General features: G+C 40.2%; 2 protein-coding genes across 2 annotated transcripts in view; one reads left to right on the top strand and one right to left on the bottom strand.

Moving 5' to 3' along the window:
- Positions 1-17011, bottom strand: part of OFD1 (OFD1 centriole and centriolar satellite protein) — a 26405-nt gene extending 9394 nt beyond the window's left edge. Inside the window, exons 1-15 of the mRNA XM_081197152.1 lie at positions 16603-17011; positions 14005-14106; positions 13396-13596; positions 12185-12253; positions 11407-11437; positions 9360-9464; positions 7693-7829; positions 6934-7107; positions 6281-6387; positions 4481-4600; positions 3158-3231; positions 2954-3045; positions 2635-2824; positions 1376-1506; positions 760-871 (exon numbers count right to left, since the gene is read on the bottom strand). Of these exons, the coding sequence (XP_081053278.1) occupies positions 760-871; positions 1376-1506; positions 2635-2824; positions 2954-3045; positions 3158-3231; positions 4481-4600; positions 6281-6387; positions 6934-7107; positions 7693-7829; positions 9360-9464; positions 11407-11437; positions 12185-12253; positions 13396-13596; positions 14005-14100 (1639 nt within the window). The 5' untranslated portion in view covers positions 14101-14106; positions 16603-17011. The remainder of the gene's footprint in view (positions 1-759; positions 872-1375; positions 1507-2634; positions 2825-2953; positions 3046-3157; positions 3232-4480; positions 4601-6280; positions 6388-6933; positions 7108-7692; positions 7830-9359; positions 9465-11406; positions 11438-12184; positions 12254-13395; positions 13597-14004; positions 14107-16602) is intronic.
- TRAPPC2 (trafficking protein particle complex subunit 2) lies at positions 15874-22085 on the top strand. The gene is made up of 5 exons (XM_081197149.1): positions 15874-16013; positions 17842-17950; positions 18344-18492; positions 19657-19738; positions 21570-22085. Exons 2-5 carry the CDS (start codon positions 17858-17860, stop codon positions 21666-21668), a joined length of 423 nt encoding a protein of 140 aa, XP_081053275.1. The 5' UTR covers positions 15874-16013; positions 17842-17857; the 3' UTR covers positions 21669-22085.

Genomic DNA, 22085 nt, shown 5'->3' with positions numbered 1-22085 from the left:
CAGGTTTTTAAAGTTAGTATGATCAAATGAAATGCACAGAAAATATTCAAATTAAGCTGAAAGTGTCAGAGCCACAAAAGAAGAGAGTTAGATCCAAAGAGCTGCCTATACCAGCAGAAGGCAGTTACACACACAAGAATAAAATGTTTAAAACCAAATATAGAAGTATAATGAAAGTATTTGCCTAGTCATTTCAAGATTTGAGGAGGAGTATGAGGTCTCTTAAAGCTACAGCAGGGGGGGGGTGCAACCAAATACACAGAAAGCCACATTTAAATTGGACTTAACTCGATTTCAGAAATTGTGATTTCAAACAAAGAATGGTGTAACAGAAAGGAATGAAGGGGGGCAAATAAGAAAATCTGAGTTGGGAGCAATAAAATATAGTTATGGAAGGTCTCTGGCTAAAAATTGCATGGACTCTTTTCGTTTCTTGGCTCTGATTAAGGAGCCTTTAGTCCATGAAATTGTACCCATAATAAACTGTTATTCTTTAAGATGCCACAAGAATCTTTGCTGATTCTGTTTCTGAACTGTCAGATATTGTCTACATAGGGTCAAGATCTTTCTCCATAATAAAAAATGTTATAAATTTAAAAAATCACAATATCAAATACCAGACTTTTACAAAAAAAAAACCCCAATACATGCCATTTTTCATGTGTTTTATTTCAATCTGCTCCAATGCTTAAATAAAATTGCTCTAAATAAAGCCTGATCTTATTGAGTTAGCCCAAAAGTGGAGAGGATTTTTCAAACCTGTCTGTGTCTGTTTCAGTTGTAGCTTAAGGTCTTCCATTTGGGCACTTAACTTCCTGATAGTATTTTCACATTCCGACAACTGAGTCTTCAGCTGTACACAATGTTCAATCTAAAAAGATTTCAGAGACAAAATGCCTTACTAATTCAAGAGCATTCTTAACACACTGAAGCAACTAACCCATATAGTTACAAATGAACAATCAGCCCCCCAGGTCTCAAATGAATGAACTGGTGGAAGGGAGACAGAGAGAAACAGATATTTTGATTTTGAGCGCACCAGTTCCTCATCTAGATAAATGAAGACTATGAATGCAGAGTCTACACTTGGCCTTTATTTGGGAGAATTTAGTTGTCTATTATTAGCGCAATAAGCATTTACAACACTAACAATTTACTTAGTGTCATGCAAAGAGTTCTCAATTCAGCAGCAAATACAAGTGTAGAGGGTGTGCACTACTTTTGCAGGATCAGACTGTATTTTTTAACATTGGTTTTAGACTTTAATAATTTGGAGTGAGGAAAATGTGGCTGATGAATTTATGCTGATTATATTGTGTTTAAAAAAGTGTTTTTTAGAAGAACTAGCGTAAACAACAACAAAAAGGTAGTTTACCTCATTTTGTAACTGTTTTTCCAAGAGCTGCTTATGAGTGTCAGATTCTTCACCTTCAAGCTTCCTAGCATGTTTTGCTCTTTTCAGCTCTGCCTCAAGGACCAAATATTCAGCTGATGGCCGACTCAGCTCTATAAATAGGAGGGGGGGGGGAGGAATAAGTTAAAATCTAATCTTGCCAGGAAACACTGCATCTGATAAACAGATACTCTGTAGTAGACCATCCAACTACAGTGGTACCTCGGGTTACATACGCTTCAGGTTACAGACTCCGCTAACCCAGAAATAGTACCTCGGGTTAAGAACTTTGCTTCAGGATGAGAACAGAAATTGTGCTCTGGCAGCGCGGCAGCAGCAGGGGGCCCCATTAGCTAAAGTGGTGCTTCAGGTTAAGAACAGTTTCAGGTTAAGAATGGACCTCTGGAACGAATTAAGTACGTAACCAGAGGTACCACTGTACACTCTTTAGCGTTCCATACTATGATTCAAATGGTTTAACTCCTGGAAAGCCCTGGATGCAGGCAGTCACTGAACATCCTTCTTAGCATTAATCAGGACTTAACAAAAGATTAATAAGGTTCCATCCAATAATAATAAAAACAATGATGTGGGTTTTGCACAAATCAAAATGGATACTGAGGACAGCACAGTACAACAAACCAAGGGAAGGAGCAAACAGTGTACTTGGCCTTATGAAGTCCTATTGGTGAATCTTGTTCAAAAACTTGAGTCATTGTTCTGTGTTTTTGGCTATCTTAGCCTCTGGGGCATCAAAACACTCAAGTACATAATATACACATTGACATACACCACTTATAATAAGGGCATATAACCAAGCCAATTGAGGTCCCTCTATATCTGAAGTCATCTTTTTAGCTCCTTGCTTGAATCACAGTCATTTGTATATAATCAGCAAAGCACATATGCTTTAGCCTTTGGCTAGCTACTACAGATTTTATATCTTGTGCAACACAATTTTAATGAAAGCCCATTGATGTCATTGCCATTATTCAATAGGTGCCAGTGACAGTCTTGCAAAGAGATAGGTGAAGTTTTGGACTTTAGGAGTTACTTCCTGAAGCACTATGAAAACCCTGAAAAACCCATTTAGTTATGACAGAAACACAAAAGAAAAACAAATAGACATTTAACACAGAGAAACAATGAAAAGAGCAGACATGCTATTACATTTCTAAAATGTATTTTCTTTGCAAATCTTGCTAATAAAATTTTTCAAAGAATATTAGATTCACACTAACTGTCTCGGAGTTCCAAGTTTTCATTGCGCGCCTCTTCCAACTGTTGTTTGAGTAGCTTATTCTGCACCTGAAGTTCCATTTTCTCTTCTTTTAGTGTTGGATAATCTGAGACTTCTTCCAGTTTTTTTGTCATCAACTGATTTTGCTTGTTTAATAATAAAACTTGAGCCTTGACTGAATCTATTTCCAGCTGGAAATAAATACCATATGGGGGGGAGAGTTAGTAGACCTCTTACAGGATTTAACTAGATAATTTATTTATCTGAATTATAAAGGTGGTAAAAATATATTGCTAAAACAGACATTTTAACTTAGCTACCTCAAGCTCTTTTGAATGTGATATAGCATGTTCAAATTCTTGCTTTTTTGAATTAAGGGAAATGGTCTCTTCATGCAAAAGCATAGCTTTATCTGGTCAAAAACAGGAAAGTTTTATATTAGACATATTTCATTAAATAAAAGTCAAACATTTGTTTTTGAGTGGTAGGGTTTTTGAAAATAGAGAGATAGATATAAAAAACACCTTTAATTTTTTTCTCATCTTCAGTAATTTTCTTGGTTCTAGCTATGTATTCTTCATTTAGTTCAAGCTGATACCTAGGAATAAAAAGCATTGCAAAGTGTTGCCAAATTACTGAAGCACTGTCAGCTTCAATTCCATGTGTCTTTATAGCTGAAGTCATAGTAGCTTTATTCTGGATAACTAACCATGTTCAATCTTCAGATACAAATCAGAGGTAGAAACCATATATAAAATTATAGTCCTAAACACAATTGACAGCTAGTTGAATCCAAGCAGATGAACTCAATTGAAACTTGCTTAAAACGGCCCTCTTGGGTTTCTTTTTGTTCAAATTTGGCACAGGAGGAAAGAGGCCAGTATATCTGTGTACCCCGGCCAGCAGCATTTCCTTCAATCATGACATCACTACAAAATTTAATCTGAGTTTAAACATCTGAGCATCTTCTGATTAAATATTGAATATTTGAGCATCTCCTAATTAAAATCTAAATCCCTAAAACAGCAATTGCTAGCCTTTTTAAGGCAGAGGATCACATTGCCCTTTGGTCAGCACTCCAGGGACTGAAGTATGGAGGTGGGCATGGGCAATGTGTAAAGTACCGTACTTTTCTGTGTAGACTAGGTTTTTCTCTTTAAAAATCATGCTAAAAAGTGGGGGTCATCTTATACAAGGGGAGTGCATAGGGTGTACGTTCGACTGGTTTCTGCCATGGCTGTCAGGTGGCTATTGTGCGTGTTATTGGTTGCTGTGTCAATGGGTGGTGTTTACTGGCCAATGCTGCGGCAATTGGGCAGGCGATTGGCAGCTTCTGCTGTTGAGGGAACAGACGAGAGGTACGTGCGGGTGAGCAATTTTTGGCATTAAAAAAAAGCTCAACAACCCTGGGTAATCCTGCCCCCCCCCACAAAAAGCTCAACAACTTTGTGCCATCTCCCCCATTTTCTTAAATTTGAGTCCTCCAAAATAGGGGGCATCTAATACATGGGGGCATCTTACACACGGAAAAGTACGGTACAAAAAAATATAGGGGAGCAAATACGACCTGTAGGCTAGTCACCCCTGCCCTAGTAGAGTTTCAGGTCATTGCAAGAGGGTGAACAAGAAACCTCTATAGGCTTGCTGCTTCCATTACTCTCCTCTTGTCCATAGGGCAAGAGCTCCAAATTCCATCTCTTCCCATCACACTGACAGAAACATCCCTAGTATATAAAAATGCTCAATAAATGTTTCACTTATTGGTATATTATGTCTGTCTTTAATATGCGACTACTTTTCTATGTGCATCATATGCAGTCACTGAAGGAGACAGGTAAATTAATTACTTTAGGAGTTCATTCTTTAGTTTCTGGTCGTAAGTCTCTTCAATGTTCTTCACAGTTACCTCTCGATGACGAAGTGCATCTTCTACAGTTTTATTTTTTGATTCTTGAAGGTTTTGAGCTCTGAAGCAATGAAAGAAAATGCAGAATAAAACAATCCTAACAGAACAAATCACGTGACAGAAGCATCAGAAACATGATGGGGAACTTATTATTACAGTGGAACTCACAACAAAATGCTTCAACGTGTGCCTAGGAGTGCTCTTGTCCAAGACCCTGGGCCAGCCAGAACAATAATATTGGATTAATATTCTGGCCTCTTGGGGAGTGGGGAGTGGTGGTGCTGAGATAAGAAGCAAATGGATATTCTGCCACCCCATTAGAGTTCTTTTTTTAAAGTTCTCTCTTTTTTTGTACTCCTGCAACCCTTGAAATTTTCACCAAGCTTCCTACCATCTCCCTCATATGTGGATGCAGCCATCTTAAGTACCCACACATGGAGAACTAAGTTTGCTATTTGATTTGTTATTATGTTTTTACTTGGTAGGTTTAAAGTGACTCAGATGAGTCTTCAGACCCCCACATTTCCCATAATTATATTATAAAGCAATGGCTAATCATGTGGACAATAGTTTCATATTCAAATGTTCCCTTCTGTAACTACCCTTCCAATCAGTTGCTTAGAGCAAGAATAGCAGTAAAGCTGGGTGTTAGCTTCTTCAAATACCCCTCTCCATCCAAACTCTTCCACCCACACTGCAAAGCCACTTTTAACAGCACCTATGCTACTTCCCATAGTCAATCCCAAACTTATCTTAACCTTAATCTTCTTCCCACATGGCACTGTTCCCCACCCCAAATTTCTTCATTATGTCAAAACAAAACAAAAAACACCCTGGCAGCTTAAACTACTCTGCCATAAATCCAGGGTCACTATTACCCATTCCGGTTTGACTGCAAATGCTGGCAAATTACAAGTTCCACACTCTGCACAGCATGAGCACAGAGACCTGTATTAAAGCATACTGCAGCAATCACTGGTATGTCAGATAGTTTACAGCATAGTTACCAAGCCCTGACAGATTTAAATGTGGGCTGTGGTAAAGATTAGGCCTTAAATCTGACAACCCTACTGTTGAACACATACTACTGATTTCAGCAAATCTTGAACAACACTGGCTCACAAACTAATTATTTAGGACTGCAAATGCTGAAAGTAAAGGAATTACAAGGGAGGATGAAGCTTATTCCTCTATTTCAAAGGTTCACCAGCTCCCTCTTCTGGGTAATCAGAGGGATTTTCATCTATCATTAAACTGAAGGGGAGGGAAAGGGAATTAAAAGGCGACAAACTTAAACTGCCTAATCTGTTAATTATGGATTCCCGAGCAACTATGCTTAAATATTATTTATTGTATGTATTTAACTACATACTTATTTGATGGAAAACCTCTAAGCAGTTCACAAACCGATATTCTCCTAAATATACATCAGGACTAATGGCAAAACATCAACACGCACTGTTGTCAACATCTAGATGGTTTAATTAAAAAACAAAAAAAGTATTGACTTCAAGACAAACTGTCAAAGCAATGCCAACTTTTCAATGAAACACCATAAAACTCAGTTAACGGGGAACAATTCTGCTACTAAAAGCAGCTGGATAATACTGTTTCTAGAGGTGTAACATTACATTTAATGAAATAAGAGTAAATGAAGCTTCATACTAACTAGCATTTAGAAGGCCAAGAAAAATATGCAGTTTTCCCCCAACTAAAGTTATATGAATGTTTAACAACTCACAGTTCAAAAGCTTCTATTCTCTGCTTCAGTTCTGCCTCTCGGGATCTTACTGTTTCAATATCTTTCAGCAGGCTTTGCCTTTGCAGATAAATTTCCCTTGCATCAATCTATTGGAAAAAACATATTTGTATTATGTGCAGCCCCAAATGTAGCAACAGCTAAATATTCTATATGATATTTGTAAGACTGTATTCACAACTAGCATTCTATTGTTAACTGGTTGCTGGAACTGCCTGCACTTCATTATGCAGTTTGCTGATAAAACTAGTTACTACTAGAAGGCTTAGCAGTAGTTACAACTAGGTAAAACAGGTATCTTATGAGTTATGGGAAGAGTTCTATGATTATTTATTTTTAAGTGGCTAACAGTGCGAAGCGAATAAGACGCAAATATTAGGACATGGAAGATGCATTTCCACTTTTTCAAATACAGCATCCCACACAATTACTTATGCAGTGCATTTTAATAGCAGGCGGTCACATTTTTCGGCACAAATTGCAGATTAGGAACAAACCACAGTGGAAGATACATAGAAGTAACCTACAAGCAAAATACATAGTCACTCCCAATATATTTCCCAGTATGGCTCTTGATATAGGATAAAACCTCCCAACTCCTCCATTCTATTTAGTTCAATTTTTTCAAACATTACCTCTTGCTGCTTCTGAAGCCTCTCAATAGCATTTCTTTCTCGAGAGCTTAGAGCCTCTGACTTGGCTCTGTGAACTTTTTCAAATTCTTTACGAAGCTCTGAAATCTCTTTCTGGGATTGTGCTCTCTCGTCCATCTTAATTTTGGCTATTTCAACCTCTTTGAAGTGTTGCAGCTGTGACATTCAAAATAAAATTATAAGTGTCAACTGTCACATAAAAACATTAGATCACAGGTAGATGGCTAATTCTTGTGACTAGCAAATCCCTCCTATGTAAGAATGTGATAAAGTACCATGGTAAATCCACTGCTCTACAACTAATCAGATCTCCCAATTTTCCTTTTCCTAAAAGCAGCTGTTGGGTGAACAGGCATTTGCAGCAAGTACTGATGCATGCAAGGATTAAGCCACATTATAGTCCTGATCCAAGTCGCTTCCTATAGTTTTTAAAGACAAAGTGATCTAATCACAGATCTCCTGTTTAATGTAAGTTTGGCCGTTAAGTGAGCAAGCAACTGAGACAGAGCATTTAGTTGATCCTGCAACTAATCCCTATGATTACTATGATTACTCCTACTAATCATAATGTAAACAGCCATGTCTTGCTCAATAAATGTTTATCCTCTGCTTTTCTTTCATGTATTTTATGTACTCTGAGAATAAGTAAATTGTTGTACTAACAAAAGCATCAAATAGGCACATGAAAATTTGCATTAAGACTGACAAAACATCATTGCCTCTCCTCCCATTTCCCTTCACCTTCTGAGACATTTCCTCTTGAAGCTGCTGTTCTACTTCTTTTCTATATTCAGCAAGTTTTACTTCAAACGACTCAGATTTGTGGCACTGAGGATACATGTCTGCAAACTGTTCATCAATCAGTTGAAGTTTCTCAGCTATGAAAAAATATATAAAAGGCATTGTTCCATTATATGTGATCACACTAAACAAAACAAATTTACATTGTTGACATTTTTATAGGGACCAGCTCTCCTACTTCGTTTTATTATGCTATGATGCCAATGATGATTTATATTTATTGGCTGCTTTACTCATGGAAACATAAGAAGAAATACTAAAACCAGTTACAATAAACACCATCAATAACTCCCCATCCCAAATCACACATCTATAGAAATAAGAGACATGTCTTACAGATCCTGCCCCCTCCCCAAAGAGCCCACAAATATTTAAAATCTTCAAATTAATGACCTAAAGCTTAGGTTAGAAGAAAGTCTTTGCCTGGTGCCTAACAGATAAATATAGCACCAGACAAAAGTCCCTTTAGAGAGCATTCCACAAGCAGGAAGTAACTACTGAAAAGTGGCAGAGGGCACTCAATGGTGATTGACTGTGTCAACAGCCTGCACCATTCACATATTACACAAATTAGCCAGGGCCTCCAAAGAAGCACCAGTCATATGAGTCGGAAAATCTCCAAGAGCTACCTGGAAGCCATCAGCCTCCAAGGGAAGGCCAACCTAATAGGTCCCCTGCCTCTGCTGAGGGGGAAAGGGTCTGAAAGCATAAAGCTATGACTAACCTCTACTAAAAAGAGCACCAAGGAATAAATCAAAGAGAGAAAACAATATAGATATAAATCAGGTATCTAGCAGCCTGAAACTATGCTCCAGCTTAAATAGATGTCACTGTACTCCAGACTGCATCTGTATTCCATTCCTAACTTTCATTCTATGAATGGATTGCTTGGGCTAGTATTGCATTTGTGTTAGATCTGTTCATCTGAAATATGTTTTCTGTCCTGTGCAGTGTGTTGGAGTATACAGTACAGTGATGATAAAGGATATTCTGCAATGGCTAAAATGGAAAATAACCTATTTCCCACAACCATAGAGAGAATGTCTGGGCTGCAGGTGCAGGAAGTAGAAGAGGATGATGTGACTATACATTAGTATAATTTTAACCCTGCAAGGTTGTTGTTTTTTTTTGGGGGGGGGATAATTCTGCTATTTTTGTTCTACACTTGTGCAGTTGGCTAGGTGTAGCAAATTCATTGGACCAGTCTAGTACATACCTATGCAATCACATACCTATCTTTCCAGAGAACTCTCTGTAGGGAAGACACAATTTTCAACGTTTCTGTTTTCTCTCAAAGCACAAAACTCACAACCATATTGTGTTGAAATGTGAACCCATGATTATGTTTTGATCCACATTTAGAAACTGCAACATATAAATATGTGCAACTCCTTCTTAGCTAAAAGCTTTCCCAACTTTTTTGAAGGATTACTATGCTTTTTAAAGGTAAAAAGTTGCACATATACTCCAGTTAGTAAAGAGTTATGTCAGAAGCAGTATGAAAACAAGGCTACAGAACAGATGCTACAGTATTCTATTTCTTAAGGCTGAATATATAGATAGCTAAGAAAGTCTGAGCATAAAGCAATTGCAGTAACTCCACTTACCAAGAGATTCTTTACCAGGTGTGGGACTGGTCTGAGTTTCTGTGTTGCAGATCTGCTTATGCAGGCTATGGTCTATCAGTTCAGTTAATATCTGTACAAGAAAGCCTTAGAGATACACCATTAATCACACATCTCTTCTCCAACAAATGACAAGTTTCAAACTCAAGAAGGAATAAATATTATTTTGCAACAGTAAAAGAGTACCAATGAATGGAAGTTGAACAATTATAAAGAAAAAAGGCTGTCCCTCTTATTTTTAAAATTTCTTCAAAAAGAGCTTATGGTAGCAAATAATACATAAAAATATATTTTTTTAAAAAAACAACTAAAAATCTCTGAAACATTTCAATACAGGTAAAACATTTTTAACATATAACATGTACATATGGTTGCCAACACCCATATTATGGGGAAGTTGTTTGAGAGTGTGCTGGCTGCCCAGTTCCAGGTACTCCCGGAGAAAGCAGATTATCTAGACCCATTTTAGTCTGGGTTCAGGCCTGGTTATGAGACTCCATTGGTCTTGATCACCCTGGATGCTCTTTATCAGGAGAGATAGGGGAGTGTAACCCTCTTACTCTACCACTCAGCTGCTTTTGATACTATCAACAATGCTTTCCTGCTGGTTCAGCCTTGCAAGCTGGGAGCAGGGGACACTCTTCTGCAGTGTTACCACTATTTGTGGGTCTGGTTCCACAGATAGCATTAGGTAACAGTTTGTTAGCAGTTATGAAAGGAACCATCTTGTCCACACTACTATTCAACATCTATATAAAGCTGTTGGGAATGGTCATTAAGGGAGTGCTTCTTATTTCTCTATAACATCTGAATCAGAAGCTGTGCAGATTCAGAATCAGTGACTGAGAGTAGTGATGGACTAGATGAGGGCTAATAAACAGAAACCCAGCAAGATGGAGGCTTTGTGAGTAGGTGGTCCCCAGGTCCAGGAATTTGCCTGGTCTGGATAAGGCTGCACTTGCTCTGCAGGAGCTGGTTCATACAATGGGGTGCTTCTGAATCCATCATTAACACTGGAGGCTCATGTGGCTCCAGGGGAAATGAGTGTCTTCTACCAGCTTCAGTAGATATGCCAGCTGCAGCCATTCCTAGAGACAGTCTTGCTGCAGTGACCCAGGCACCAGCAACCTCAATATTCTATTAATGCAATGTGCTCTACCTGGGGCTGCCATAATATTGGTCTAGAAGCTGTGCACAATGAAGCAGTTAGGTTACTAATTGGTATGTGTGGGTGCAGACATCTAACACCATTTTTAAAGGAACTGCCCTGGCTACTAATTTGCTACTGCACCAAGTTTTGGGTATTAACGTATAAGGCCCTAAACAATTTGGGACCAGGTTATCAAAGTGAACATCTTTACCTATGCAAATCTGCTCATTCACTAACATCACCTACAGAGGCCCTCATGGATAAGCCACAGCCAGAAGACATCCACTTGGATTACCCAGGAAGAGGGCCTTCCCTGGATGTGTCCACTCTCCCAAATTGTCATCCCTAGAAATAAGGCATGTGCCAACAATGAGGCAACTCCAGCACATGCTGAAAACTTTTTTGTTTAGCAAGGTTTTTAAAGGCTACTGATGCTACTTTTTCTTGTATTTGTATTATATTTTGATATTGCTGCACACAGGCTTCAGGTGGCCACAAAATGTGCATTATTTTGTTTTTCTGTCTAAATATTTATGTATGCTATCCAAAGTTGCTGTTCAAACTCCTCTCTTCCAAACAGTAGCTTGCCTCTTCAGCAGCAGGAACTGCTTATGCGAAAATGTCAAAGAAACCACTGGACACTTATTTTAATGTCAAATGTTTCCATCTGTTTTTAACTGCTGTACTTTTATTATTAACATTAAAAAAAATTAAACTACCGCAGAGGTTTTGAGTGAAACCCAGTTTTGAGTTAACTGTTATTTAAACAATTAATTAAATTGTTTAAACACGTGTGCATAATTTTAAACACACACAATATCTTTGGACTGTGGCCTACAATCTGAACTTATTTAGAATATATGTACATTATAGCTGTACCTTTTGTATTATCTTTTTCTGAAGTTGAAATCTGGAAAAACAAAAAAATAATTTAGTCAATTTATACTGCGGTGCCAAGCTTCAGCTGAAGAGCTGCAAAGTAGCTGCCACGCCCCAAGCCCTGCCACTCCCAATGGCCAGGGCAAAAGCTATGGGGCATATCCGCCCCCCTTTTTTGCTGTGTGAATTCCAGGCATGTGCACCAGAGCGGTCTGAGGCTCAGGCGGCATCCCACAATACTCCCTTTGGGGCTTTTCTGCAAGCTTCTGCCAGTAAGAGAACAACCACTAATACAGTGGTGCCCCGCAAGACGAATGCCTTGCAAGACGGAAAACTCACTAGACGAAAGAGTTTTCCATTTTGGAGGTGCTTCGCAAAACGAATTTCCTATGGGCTTGCTTCGCAAGACAACAATGTCTTGCGAGTTCCTGCTGGGTTTTTTCCCTCCCCCCCTTTTTCTAAGCCGCTAAGCCGCTTATCAGCTGATCCGATCAGCAGATAAGCCGCTAATAGCGCTAATCCGTCATTGGGCTTGCTTCACAAGACGAAAAAACCGCTAGACGAAGAGAATCACAGAACAGATTCTTTTCGTCTTGCGAGGCACCACTGTAGTTTCCCACTCCACAGAGTGCAGTAGGACCTTCACAGCAGTGCAGCAAAGGGTCTCTACCACCTTATCCTAACCCTCTTCCACAGCACAGGTGGAGGATTTTGACTGCATTCTTATCTACCCAATGCTTAACAAAAAATAAGATTGCAAGAAATAAGATTATTTTACCAGTGCTTTGTAAAGATCAGTCTTTGGATTGATCCTTATCAGTTGTAGTAAATCTTGCATGGTGAGCGCCTTTATAAGGAGATAAAGAAACCGGATAACTCTCAATTATACATTTGACAATCCATATTATCAAAACAAAAACTTAAACAACTAAGCCAACAAAATCAAAACGAGATAATGATTGGGATGCCACATATACCTTCACTGTTTGTATCAAGGCCAATTATTGCATGCCATCATACACACTTTTGCAGTCAAACACATAGGCACTCAGAAGTTAACACAGTTTCACAATGATTCTCATTGAGTCTTACAATCATTCACTCTTGCATACACAAACACACAGTAGTTCACACATACACAATGTCTCACCTTCAGAGGCTCAGAAACAGTCACTCAGTCATGCATGCACAAAGTCTTTCCTAGAATTTACCATAACATATCTCAGACTGCTTCTAAGCTGGCTGATCCAACTGTAATTAACTTTGCAATCAGCAGCGTTCATTCTGAAGTGGTTTCTTCTCTGTACTTTAGATGTTTTGTGGGACCATCTGACCTTCAGTAGGCATTGGAAAGAAGACCCTACATCAGGCATTCCCAAACTCAGCCCTCCAGAAGTTTTGGGACAACTCCCATCATCCATCGTTAATAGGACCCGTGGTCAGGGGTGATGGGAATTGTAGTCCCAAAACATCTGGAGGGCCAAGTTTGGGGGTGCCTGCCCTACACAGGTGAACCTGATCCTGCTGTACATACCCATAATGTCTTCTTCCTGAGATTTCCAAGACTAATTAAAGGCCTGATCCTAGCAGAAACAGATCCTTCTGTCTCCTGCTGCTGGCAAGTCAACAGGCTTTCCTACACCCACTTTTGGACTGTTTGTAGTTACATATAAAATGTACACACACACACACACACACACACACACACTATTATGCTCTTCTGGGGTGGTGGTGTTATAAATTGTTTGAGGATTCTAGGGGGTCAATGTGTGCATGGCCCGGTGTATGTGTGTGTACTGGTGTACAGTAGGATAGCTGGAATCTGCTACTGGGCCACACTTACTTACTTAGCAAAAAATGACAAATGTATTTTTGGACTAAAGATGGTCTAGATAGGTTGATAGACAATGTAATAACTGCACTGGATAAGCAGGACTTCATTTATGTACTGAGCATAATTTAACACATCCTTCAAAAGAAGGTACTTACCTTATTCTTTTCTAATCCACTTTCTGGATAGAAGACAGATAGTGAATATTCATAGCCACATCTGCGCAGGTGATCTGCCACCAGACTGTTAGAAGCACCAATTAACAATGAACTGCATTCACTAGAAACAGCTTGTGGCTGAATTTTTCCACTTAAAATGGGATTCATTAGATCATGTATGAGCTGGTTTCGAAGCTGTGTCTGGCACAAAGAAAAAATTATATTATTGTTAACTTATTGTTAACTGGGATTTCTAGAAGAAAAAGTGAAAAAGAAACATTAAATAAATTGAAAAAAGTTTAAGACTTTGATATGTTAAGTGTACTGAAACCTTGTGTTACATTGGTGTGTATAATGCTTTCCGCATTGAACAGTCAAGCAATACATCAAGAGAAAATCTGGCAGCAATATTTCTTTCAATATATCTCATAATTTCATGGCTTATATACATACACCTTTGCCCTACAGTTGTGACTACTGTATCAATGTCTACTTTATTGTGCTTTAAATATATTGAAAGCTGCCTTGAGAATTTCAGTGAGTAGGCAGGGTATAAATACTGCTTAATAAAACAAGATTATTTTAATCTTGCTTAATTATATCAAATACCTTAAGTGAATCCAAAACACCTCGGCTCTTAAATGTCTGATATAGTCTTCTCCGGAGTTCATCTTGTGACAGAGCTGGAAATTCATCTGAAGACATTAGGATCTGAAAACATGAGAAAACAATATTGCTATTTTTGCAGACAACCCAAAACACAAGCCATGGTAACAGAAATGTTGCCAGCCTTTTAATAATCGCATATCAAAACCCCGAATTTCAAAATCTTAAGTGATTCTTAGCAGCATGCATCAAAACAGCATGTTTATTTGAGTTGCAAATGCAGGGCTATGAATTAGTGAAGTGTAGCTTACATATACGATCAACAAACATCCTGGTACTTACAAAAACAGTATTCAACAAAGGAAGTAAACAGACATGATTAGTTATATACCTAAGCCACTTTCCTATGTTCTTCTGTTGCCAGCTGTTCTATTCAAAGCATTGAAACTGCAATGGCAAAGAACCGGAGACTTGTCCATTTAAACAAATGCAGGTCTCAAAATTATGTGGATAGGTTCGATCCCAATGGGATGGAAATTTTAAAATGGGTTTGCAAGGAGATTGACTAGGGATTGAGGCAGTGTAAAGGGAAACAGAAGCAAGTAAGGTTGAAGATAGGATTGAAACACACATCATAATTAAAGAAGGGTACCTTATTGAAGTCTGAACAGTCTAATGAACTTTCTATAATTATTTTGTTTCTTTAATGCACATGATTCTTTAATGTTATATTCTGTATGAATATACTTTCAAAGCATACTTTGAATGCCCCTAAAATATACAGAACTAGAATGCAGTCCTATATGTGTTTACCAAGGAACAAGGCCCATAGAATTCAGTGACTTCTGAATAAGTATACTTAGGACCATGCATTAAAACATGCTCACTTTTACTGTGCACAAAATGTACGTAACATTGCATCCCACCTCCCAATATTCTTTCACATTCTAAAATGATCAAGAAACAGAAGTGGGGATTAGGCCTGTACAGCAGATATAATAAGCTCAATTCCAATGGGTGAGTTGACCAGTGTCACAATGAAGTCAACCCTTGCATTATACAGCTGTGGTAAACACAGCAATGCTTCTGCCAGTTGTGTTGCCACAGAGAGTAGGCAGCATGAGGCCCTGAAATGGGCACTACAAGGGGTGGGGTAGGATTCACTGGATCTTAGTCCCATCCACTCTCTGGAGAAGGGTCTGATTTGTGCCTCTCTGCTATGGCAGCTTAGAGCTGGTGCAGCAAAAAAACAACAACAAAAAAACCTCCCTTTTCATCAGTGTTCGAAACTCCCATTGTTCTAGGTGCATTTTGTGACAGGAAGATTCATTAGCGCAAGCAGTTTCTGAGCTCTGGGCACAGTGCTGCGCCTACGATTTCAGATTAAAACTGCAGAGTGGAAGGAGAGGAGGACCTTTTTCTGCCTCCGCACTTCCAGCTACTCCCTAAAGACTGGAAAGGAGACCCTCTTAAGAATATTAGGGGGGTGGGCAGGATAAGGACTAGACACCATGTGAAAAATGAACAGAATTATTTTAGCTGTAGTTCATTTAGCTGTCATTCATTTTCAGCTTTGTATTTTTTTTAAAGCATGCTTAGACATTCTGTTGTTGTGCCCATAACCTAGGTTTAAGGTGCCATTTATCTCCTAGCTTTCATATCTCAGTTTCTAAACACTGCTTTTCATCCTGGTTGGCAAGCCTGTGGGTGTAATTGAGAATTTGTTGTGACCAGCCTCCCAGGGCCAACTCAGATCGTTCTGCCTGTGAGAAATTACAATATGCATAACATTCAGAATCAACAGAAAATTGACGTATGTGGTGACACAATTGTTTTAAGATTCTAGAATAACAGAACTGAAAGGAATCTGAGATGTCATCTAGACCTGCTCAACACCAGATCACGAATGCAGGATTACAACACCTGTGGCAGCCATCTCTACTTAAACACCTACAAGAACTCACCACCACATAGGCGTAGCCAAGGAGAGGCAGCTGCTACCCCTAAATCAAGTAAATACAAATACTTAGCTGACCAATCACATCACAGATAGCTTGGTTCTGCCCCCTAACATAAATCCTCCCCCCCCCCAAAAAAAAATCCTGACTATGTGCATGTACCACTACCTCCTGAGACAATATGCTCCTCTGTCAAACAGCTCATCTTGTAAGGAAGTATGCCTCCCTGTTATCTCCATCCAGTGCCCTGGTAAATGGCAAGTGGGGAAAGAAAGAGAAAGAAAATACATCTTCTTGCCCTGGGGGAGGAGCTGTTGTCACAGCTGCAAGTATACGAGCTGCCTATTTCATTTAACTACTAGGTGCAACCCAATTTAATACAGGCCATGTTAGCAGTGGGCAACGCCAGGGTTTTTCCCGTTTCCTACCCATTCCCCAGTACTGTGTCTGTTCAATTGTGAAACGAACTAGGGAGGAAAAAAAGTAAGCAAGTCTACAGGTTGAGTCTCCCGACCTTTTTTGTAGTACCTATAAAACTTCAGACACCTTATAAATAATACCAATAATAATAAGAGTTGCGCGCAGTCCAAAGCACATTCTCTTCCGTGTGTTGTTTTTTAAACGACCCTTCCTACTAGCCCACCTCTTTGCTAGACCTTTTGCTCCCCGCCTGCTTTCTGGCCGGCCTCGAGAAGCGCACTCCGCTCCCCGCCGCCTGGTCGTATCGCGAGGACGGCTGCGAAAGGAAGCGGCTACGCTTCTCTGGTCAAGGAGAGGCGCTTCAGGAAGCCGGCCGGGCACAACTCTTGAGGCGCGGCGGCGGGGCCCTTCTCAGCTCCTCCTTCCGAGTTTCAGGGTCTATTTTGTGGCGAGGAGAGCGGGGAAGTTCTGACACGGGCAGGAAACACACCGAGAAAAAGGGAGGCGGCGGCCGGGCGCGAAGTCGCCTCTGAGGCGCCGCGAGAGGCTTTTCCAACGGCCTCGCGCAGACGCGCTTCTCAAGTCCCGCCCCCACTCCCAACGGCCACTCGCTCCCAACCGCCGCTTCAAGGCTCTCGCTCGCTCTCGTTGCCGCGGTTACTAGCGCTCAGCCCAAGCACGTCGCTATTGCAGAACTCTCGCGACAACTCGCCGTCGAGAGACCCGCCCATCAGAATCAACCAATAAAAGGGGCTGGTCTCTATGACGACATCACTCTGCGCCGGATGTTTTGGGGAGGAGCGCCTCGCTGCCTTCTGCTTTCTCTTCTTCCTGTATCTGCCTCTCTGGACCTCAGGTAAAACCTCTTTTCCCTACTCCTGTTAAAACGTCTGCTTGGGAAATAGTAAAACTGGTCCCCGCTGAACGGTCGATGGTAGAGGCATTAAAGGGGGACAGCGGTGGTTCTCCATTGAGGTTGGTTCTGTGCGGTTCATGCCCACTCACCGTGAGGCCTGAATGTCTGCCAGGATGATAGAATCATATAATTGCATAGTTGGAAAGGACCACGAGGGTCATCTATTCTAGCCCCTGTGATTTGCAGGAATCTTTTAGGCCAATGTGGGGTTCGAACTCACGACCCTGAAATCAAGAGTCTCTTCTCTTTTTGTTGTTGGCATCGGTCTGCCTGGAGATGCAATGGAGTGTGCCTTCAGGGGTGAAGTTAACTGCTGCGTTTGCAGCACTAAAGTGACCTCCCCAGGACGCAAGACTGGGCAGTGTGAACAGAGGTTCTGGGCTTGCCCATACAACAAGACTCCGCTCTTTGCCTCACTAGTGTGGTCCAGAGGAAAGCGTAGCTAATTAGGAAAGAAGGATGGAGAGGAAGACCAGCTTGAGTCTTCAGCTGTATCATCTATGCTCTTTTTCAGACTTCAGCTGTATGATCTATGCTCTTTTTCAGGAGGAATATCTTAATCATGTCTGGAAGCTTCTACTTTGTAATTGTGGGTCACCATGATAATCCAGTGTTTGAAATGGAATTTCTACCAGCTGGTAAAGTAGAGTCTAAGGTGCAATTTTTTGTATAAATACTGAATTTTTACATAGTCATGAGCATGTCTAAGTCCAGAAAGCCGGTAGCTCAAGGTCTGTATTAATTTGATGTTAATAGTTGGATTCTAATTAAATTTGCTGCCACTGAAAATATTACTGTCCTTATGTAGGGGTAGTGCCTATGTATCTGATTGATGCTTGATTCCTCCCTTTTCCCTCCCCTCCAGCCCCACTTCATCCCCCAAATCAGGCTGATTCAGCATCTAGTCATACACTGGCTTAACATTTTATGGAGGCAGAACGAATACTGCCTGCATATCTGATGCATTACTGGCCAAATGTATATTACATTTTGCAGTGCATCACAGAAAGTTATTATATGCCATACTCAGTTTTGTTGTTTTTTTCAGGATGACCATCGCCATCTCAATCAGTTCATAGCTCATGCTGCTCTTGACCTAGTAGATGAGAACATGTGGCTGTCTAATAATATGTACCTGAAGACTGTGGACAAGTTTAACGAATGGTTTGTTTCTGCTTTTGTCACAGCAGGACATATCCTTTTTTTGCTGGAACCTCCAACTTGTGGGCATGTCTTGGTCTGCCAAGAGGTCCAATTTGCCAAGGGGTCCAATTTTTCCAAACCATGTCCATCAGCTGACATCACTGATGGTGTCCTACCTTAGCTGCAGGATTCTGTTCCCAGTAGGGAACAAGATGGCACAGCCAAGGAAGCAGGATTTAATCCCTGCTCATCAACTGAATTTGGATCAAAGCCTTGTGCAAAAATGTCCCTTGAAGTAGCTCGTTCATTTACCATACTTCAAAGAGCCTTTTGCAAAGGCTTTGTGACAGCTCCTACACTCCTCTTTGAGCTTTCTGGAGGCTCTTAAAGCCTTTTGCAAGTTTCTCCCCTCCCTCTTTCAGTCCCTGATTTCAGAGGCTTAAAGAGGAAGCATGGGGAGACCTAGAAAAGGCTTTGTGAGTCTCCCCGTGCTCCCCTTTTAAGCCAATAAGTAAGGCAGATAATAAGGAATTGGCTGTAGTCAAATAGGTTCCCCACCCGTTTTAAAGCATTTTTGGTTGTTCTGTAGTTAATAAAAGGGATAAATGGATATGATTCATTTTGAGCTAATGCAGAACCAGAGTGTATTCATTTGAGAATGGGAGGCAACTATGAACTGAAATACATGGTGCCATCTGGAGAGGATTAAAAGTTGTTTTTGGGTCACACAAGTGGCCCTTCAATTTGTACCCAACGGAAGTATGATTTCATATTTCCAAATGTTATTGCTCACTTGCTTAGGCCATCTTGACCTTCTTACTTGGCTTATGTCTGCCATCTGTTTCACATACTACAAATCTAGGCAATTCCCTTTTAGTTCAGGAATCAAATTAGGGGACCCTCAGGTTTAGTCTGACTTAGTACCTTTATCTCTATATTGTACTTGCACTCTTCATGATGATAATCTAGTGTGCGTGCCTGATAGAAGCGAGTGGCAGCCAGTTAGGGCTACTGGCAGGAGTGGGGGTGGTGGCCTTTCTTCCCCTTTATCCACACATACCTGCTGCCCCCAATAAGTGACAGGGAGTACAGGGTGTGACTGGGGGCAAGCTGTAAGAGGAGGGAAATCAAAAGGGATAAAGGAAGGGTGGTTGGTAAAATCCCTAGGCAGCCCCTAATGTGAAAAAAGTGGTTATTTTCTTAATTTGTTCTACATATGAGATTTATAATGCTTCATGATGTAAGGCAAGAAGATGGAATCAAAAACTTCTTTAGTGATGTCTATGACTTGTATATAAAGGTAAGTATCCATAAGAGAGGTAGCTAGCATTGTGCCCTCTGGCTGTTGTTGAACTACAGCTCCCATTAGTGCAAGACACCACAGCTAATGGTCAGGGATGATGGGAGTTATAACCCAGCAACAGCTGGAGAGCACTATGTCTTCCCTCATTGATCAACTCTTATCTGTGCTAATACAGCGGTACCTTGGTTTAAGAACAGCCCTGTTTACGAACTATACAGTTTCCGAACTCTGCAAAACTGGAGGTAGTGTCCCGGTTTGCAAACTTTACCACAGTCTAAGAATGGAATCCAAACAGTGGAAGGGCAGCGGGAGGCCTCATTAGGGAAAGCGCACCTCAGTTTAAGAACGGTTTTGGTTTAAGAATGGACTTCCAGAATGGATTAAGTTCGTAAGCCTTGGTACCACTGTATAGGAAGCTATGCAGTATTAATATTGGGAATCTTGGTCTGGATAAGGCACCCTATCTTATTCAATTTTTACCTAGAGGAGGTTAATTAGCAGTTACTTGTCAAGTCTATGAACAGAACCGCATTTAGAAGGAAGTGTAAATTGCTGTTTAGCACGTTTATATTATAAAGGATGACCTATTTAGGCTTATGTTACAAGGACTGCCCCCTGCCCCGCCCCCGAAGTGATGGAAAGAGAGATTCCACAGCACAGGTAAAACAAGTTGTGTTGACAATACAGGAAGGCAAGCTGGACCTCTTCTGAAATGAGTCAGTGACTTATGCTAGGAAGCAACATGTGTCATAGGAGGGAAGGAGTTGTATGCGCACCCCTTCTTTCCTGCCAGGTTTTCACAGTAGAAACAAATGATCTGCACTTACTTCGCTTTTCAGTAACAAGCAAAGAAATGTGGCCCTGCCTCCTCATTCAAGGACAGAAAGAATACAATAGCTCACTTCGCACATTGCATTAAACTATGACTTGTGAATGCACATCATGCCAGTCCATGCTGCTGAAAAGCTTAGATTGTGCTCATGGTTTGTTTGGAAAGAAACAGGCCTGGGTTCATATATCATAGCAAACCTGTAGTTTTTCACAATGGTGGCACAGAAGCAGGGGAGAAGTGGAGAACTCTGCAGCAGCATGCTGTGTGTTCACATTACACCATAGTTTGTTTTAAACTATGGTTTAATATGAAGTACAAACTAGGGCGGTATCAGACAGCTACATATGGCTAGAGCAGTCATGTAGATCCTGACATTAACTTATTGTCTAAAAAGTATTTGGAGATGGTTGATCATAGTGGGAAATAACAGTTGTGCCCACCTGTAGTAGAGACTTTTGCTTGCATAGTGGGACTTCTCTCACTAGCCCCTGTGTACACCAAAATCTGCTTCAGGGTTTGGGGAATCCTGTGAAGATTTTGGAGATGCTCAGTTGGAAGAGGAAGTACCCTCATGCAGTATTGAATTTTCCTTTTCTAAAAAAAACCCATCAACTGAATAGTTATATTTACCTGATTCACAAGCAACACTAAACAAAAACCATTTTCCTCTTGTTGTGCGCTAAGCCATGGTTTGGCATAGCATGTCCAAACCTGGGCTCATGGTTTGTCTTGCTCCAGACAAACCATGAGCTGTAAGCAAAGAGCAATACTTTGCAGTTTGTCTAGAGCAAGATAAATCACAAGACTGGATTCAGATAACATACTAAACCAAACTATGGCCTAGCTCACAGCAGCAGGAATGGCAGAGGAGCAAAGTGGCTGTAATTTGGCTTAGCTGTATGTGTGAAATGAGCCACTCAAAGTGGTTCAGCCTAGACCTTTTTTGGCATGTCTTAATTACTAATATGTTCTCACTATGTTAATTTCTTTCCCCAGTTTGCGATGAATCCATTTTATGAACAGAATTCTCAGATTCGATCAACTGCATTTGACAGAAAAGTCCAGTTTCTTGGGAAAAAACATCTTTTAAGTTGAGTTACTGTAACTGTATTAGAACCTAAATAGCCTGCTGTATATCTGACATTTCTGAACCCATAAAGGCTAATCTATATTATAAAAAAACAACAACACTTAAGGTTATCTATTACCTTATATAAAAACCAATTTCAGGAGCCTAAAAGATGTCTTTATTATAGGTGATCACTAGCTGTAAAACATTTGTATATATCAAATTTAATTTTAAAAATTAAATATTTAAAGCAGCACCTCCGCTAGCTTGGCAAAAGGTTAAATGAAGAACCTAGTTTTTTTTAATAACTAAAGCAAGCCAGACATCAGGATTTTTTGATCAGTGTGAAAGCATTCAGTTCAGGGCTATGTCAGTATTAAGACTAACCAGATACCAGAATGGTGTGTTGAAATGAAAAAGGTGTGGATAGCAGAACAGAAACA

The sequence above is a fragment of the Podarcis bocagei genome, assembly GCF_964188305.1.
Source record: "Podarcis bocagei genome assembly, chromosome: 6".
Classification (NCBI taxonomy): Eukaryota; Metazoa; Chordata; class Lepidosauria; order Squamata; family Lacertidae; genus Podarcis; species Podarcis bocagei.
Note: the sequence above shows the minus strand (reverse complement) of the source record. Positions and strands in the feature narration are given on the sequence as shown.